Source organism: Lolium rigidum, chromosome 7, assembly GCF_022539505.1.
Source record: "Lolium rigidum isolate FL_2022 chromosome 7, APGP_CSIRO_Lrig_0.1, whole genome shotgun sequence".
In the NCBI taxonomy this organism is placed as follows: domain Eukaryota; kingdom Viridiplantae; phylum Streptophyta; class Magnoliopsida; order Poales; family Poaceae; genus Lolium; species Lolium rigidum.
The window spans coordinates 316463707-316468224 of NC_061514.1; the positions used below are offsets into that span (position 1 = coordinate 316463707).

The 4518-nt window shown below is 51.9% G+C and overlaps 1 protein-coding gene across 1 annotated transcript; it reads right to left on the reverse strand.

Annotated features, from left to right (window-relative positions):
- Positions 1-301: 301 nt before the first annotated feature.
- LOC124674102 (abscisic acid receptor PYL4-like) lies at positions 302-1363 on the reverse strand. The gene has a single exon (XM_047210134.1). It carries the CDS (start codon positions 1288-1290, stop codon positions 649-651), a length of 642 nt encoding a protein of 213 aa, XP_047066090.1. The 5' UTR covers positions 1291-1363; the 3' UTR covers positions 302-648.
- Positions 1364-4518: the final 3155 nt, after the last annotated feature.

Here is a 4518-nt window from a genome sequence, read left to right on the forward strand (position 1 = left end):
GTAAAATAAGGGAAAGTCGGGGGCGCAGAAAAGGCGCAAGTTGCAGCTGTCACGCTCGTCCTTGCCAACATTGCCGCAGTACAACTCACGTCCTACTTCCTCGATTTTTGGTACTGCAAGTGGCCGCCCAATTTTCCACGCACACCCCTACAACTTCATACTATTCGCTTCGCCTTGATCAGACATGTCAAGGAAGAACACATGCTCGTAGGATTGGAGGAGAGAATGCGACATGGTCTATGTTCTTCGGTTGGAGCATTTTCTTGTCATCTTTTCAAATGTCATGAGTCGAAACGGTCGATGGGCAAACTCAACCACATTTTTAACATGGCATAATGGAATTGTGGTACATGAAAATATACAGAGAATTTTCTGGTAGTAGTAGCACTTCTAGTTTTTACTGAATTTTCTGTCAATCTTAACAAAGAACAACGATAAAAGGGGAACAAAGACTAGAGCTAGGACTGCTAGAAATGTGGCGTGTCTCGCGATAGGGAGAAACAACGAGGGGGCAGGTGTGAAAGCGCACCGACCGGACCGACCCCCTCGCTCTCACGCCACAGAAAAATAAGAAAAAAACACGCGCTCACACCGCCATGGATTAATTGGAGAGTTTGAGTTTGACCCGACGGGACGGACTCGATCCGATCACTGCGAGCACGCCACCCGCCCGCCGGCACCGGCGAGCTTCTCGGCGGTGCGGGCGAGGGACTGCAGGTTGCACTTGACGATGGTGTCGACGAAGACGCGGGTGTCGTCGGGGGTGTTGCCCGGCGGCACGTCCACCACGTAGCTCTCCACCACCAGCGTCTCGGACACGCCCGGGTGCACGGTGGTGACCGACCGGTAGTTGCGCAGCCGGTGCTCGCCGCCCACCACGCTGAAGCTCAGCACGTGCCGCTCGTCGTCCAGGATCTCCAGCCGCTCGCGGCTGGACGCGGCGGGCAGGCCGGAGACCACGCGCACCTCGCGCAGCGTGCCCACGCCGCCGTCGCCGTCCAGCACCGCGCAGCTGCGCACGAAGCTCTTGTACGCCTGCGGCTGGTCGAAGCGCCGCACCACCGACCACACGTCGGCGGCTGGCGCCGCCACGCGCTGCACCACCGCCGAGCAGCAGCACCGCCGCCCGCCCAAGCTCGTCGCCGCCAGGTGCTCGTGGTGCCGCGCCACCTCCGCCGGCACCGTCGCGTCGTGCTCGCCGCACCGGTGCGCCGCCGCGGACGACGCGCCGGAAGCCAGCCGGTGCTGCACGCTCGGCTTCAGCGCCGCCGCGCTGTACGGCGTCGGCATCTCTGGTCGGAACGGGATTGCTAGCTGTTTGTTTGTTGGAATGGTGCGCTGCGGGTTTGCGCCGTTGGTTTGGTTTGGGAGAAACTTAAAATAAAGTGGGTGGATATATAGTGCGGAGCGGCTGTGGCGGGCCTGTACCTCACGGGGAAGCAAGCAAGGAGACAAACGCGCTTGGAGTGATTGACTACCACTGTCACCATTACCGCCAAACAAAATAAATCAAATTATTTACCTGGTTCTCATGTAAAGGGTGAATTTCACTTTTTACCATCATGCTATGTATTTGTGACACTAGATACCCGCCAAGTGAAAATTCACGTAGATTTCCCAATGTCGACTCTCAGGGCCCTGAATCGACCGTGGGGTCCGCTGGTCAGATCCCCTCGGTTCGGGATACATGGGAAAAGCCCTCGAAGGAGCCTAGAAGAGGCTCCGGCGGAGCAACATATGGCCAAGCACCCGATAGGGAAGCATCAACCCTACCATCACCACGAGAATCCCGGGAGGGGCTACATCAGCCACGACTACGTCCTGACTGTCCAGATCGAGCGGTTCCTGGCGGGACAGTCTCGAGGCAGCATGGGAATCCCCTCGGATTCCCATACACTTCTCCCGCTCCCATGTTTAAAGTAGATGCGGTAGGACATGCACGACACGTCTTGAAGGACAAGGGTACAACCGTATCGACACGGTGGAACCACCCAATCCGCTGACTAGGCAATGGTGCCAAGACCTAGGAGACCCGACATGTTCCAAGATGCGGTGAAGTAAGCTACAAGATAAGAAGAGGTCCCAAAACGAAGATCCGAGACGCGGAAGAGAAGCCAGAGCATGACAAAGAGCATTCAAGGCTACTGTGGTATCTCCTTGAGCTATAAAAGGAGGACCATAAGCTAAGTGAGGATTCCCCCAAAGGGTAAGAAGAGAGAGGACTAATGAAAAGGTGACATCAAGATAGATAGCCAGAGAAAGAGATAGGGGGGACATATGGATTAAAGAAGTTTGGACATAATCGTCCATGAGATCCTGCGATATTTACATATTTTATCGCTCCACATGGATGTATCATGCCTTTTTTATCTAACAATAACAAACAAAATGCTAAATTGAGGCTAAACCGCGTTTAAATTCCTAAATGCCATACTTTGGTAGAAGTTTCACTAAACAGAGTAAAATGTGTCACAAATGCACAACTACAACGTAAAAAAATGTAATTCACTCTAAAATACAATACATATGCAGAAGCTAAGGGCATCTTCGTCAGGGTCATCCGTTTTGGACACGAAATGTGTATGTTTTGATCGTTTAGTCGGTCCATGGATAAAATATTGCCGATGTATCCTCTCCTGATCTATTTGGGTCAGGTAAACCTAGCGACGTTTATGCATTTTATTATTTATAATATTTCATATGTTAAAAACATAATTTACATAGGGCGGGAACATAATTAATAAATCAACTAAACTCGTAGCTAAACATGGGTTCACGCTGGTGTCGCCTACCCGTCCTCCTCGTCGTCGATTTGGATGAACACCAATGGCGACCACGACCATTGTTGTGCAGGCGCTAGTGACCAGTATGAATTCTTTCTTTTGGTGCAAGCACATATAGAGATACCTAACCCAACGTAGATACGCCAAACACATGGATCATAGGTTACTGACAATTGCTTTTCATTTTTTCATAAGGTGAATATATTAATATCAAGAGATATTAATTACACCGGGCTCTGCAACAACCCTCTAATAGCAGTATGCATGCACACAACCAGAAAAGAAAAGAAAAAGAAACAAAAAAAGTCTCGCTACAGTATTTCGGCTCTGACAGCAACAATATAACCAGCACCAAGACAACACCTGAACTCCAGACTCTTCAAAAGTGAGGCCTTCAAGAAACGAACATAGCACAAGCACCGTCGTCGTCCGATCAAACATCTCAGGTTTTCACCCTGAAGATAGTCTCCGCTCTCAAAACAATATCTTCAACAAGGTCATTGCCAAACACAACCAATTAAGGTCAGACCTTGGATTTTCATCCTGAAAGGTAGGACTCTAAACTTTAACTGTGATGCCGCCCCCTTCCATACTTTTGATGTGAAACCCAGAACAACAAGCAAGTCCCTCAACAGCGCAGAGACTGAAACTCTATTGGTAGTCCTCCAACCCAACCTTCATGATATTCTCCGTCTCTTTGTCTTCACCATGGATCAAAATGCCACTTGATGGTAAAAAAGTGTAGAGCTTCGCGCCGCTCTCTCCAGACCCGAACGGTCAGAATAAAAATATGGGTGCGCCCGACTGAATACCACCCGATCCAGCGAACTCCAGGTATAAGTGCACTGTTACATCCGTCGGCGGAGCCTTCCGGAACACATGACTCTGGCCAGATGAAGACGGACCGGCCACATGGAGGTCTCCATCTTCGCACAAGAAGGACCCTAGGTCCACCACCTTTATTCTTCGAAGCAGACGAGCAGGCCCCCACGTCGCCATCTGCTGGCCAACGACGACGAATGAGGACTCGGTGGACGGCGGCCGCCGCTACCACACCATCCTCGCCCCACAAGATCGCCACCCCCTCCTCACGCCGCCAGCTGAAGCCGACGATGGATCCAGACGGGCACTAGATCCAACAGCCGCCGCCACCATCCATTACCGGTGAGGCCGTGGAGGGAGAAGCCACCGCCGCTCATCCAGGGTCTCCGCCCTGAACGCCGTGCTTGTCGAATCCAGCAGCCGCCGCCCCAGCTACCACCGCGGGCCGCCGCCACCACCAACCCCCCGAGCACGTTTGATGGCGGGGCCCGCCGCCGCCGTGGTCGGCGGCGACAGTGGCGGAGGGGGAGAGACCACGGGAGGGGGGCTAGCGGCGCTAGGGTTGGGGCCCCTGGCGTCGCCCTAGGGAGCGAGGCGAGAGGCGTCTAAATTTTTTGTGATTCCAAATATATCAATCTACAATTGCTTTTCATGCTCCTAGATCAATTATTCCCACTCGGTACATCATCTATGCTTTGTGGGTTGATCAACTTGAATTCAGTCTTTACACTTTATCTTGATCAGCATCGTGCCGTCTCTTCTCTATCCCTTATGGTATTGAAGGTAAACCTGAATGCTCACTCAATCTTCTTCTTTAAGACATGCTTGGCATAAACTCAATTTTCACAAGACCATCCTTCGGATCACGGCTTGTACATCACTTTGGTCATCATTTGAGCTTCTTTACTTTACT

What these genes read in the sequence shown, in the direction of transcription:
- LOC124674102 (XM_047210134.1), bottom strand. Translation starts at nt 1,290, where the DNA reads ATGCCGACGCCGTACAGCGCGGCGGCGCTGAAGCCGAGCGTGCAGCAC.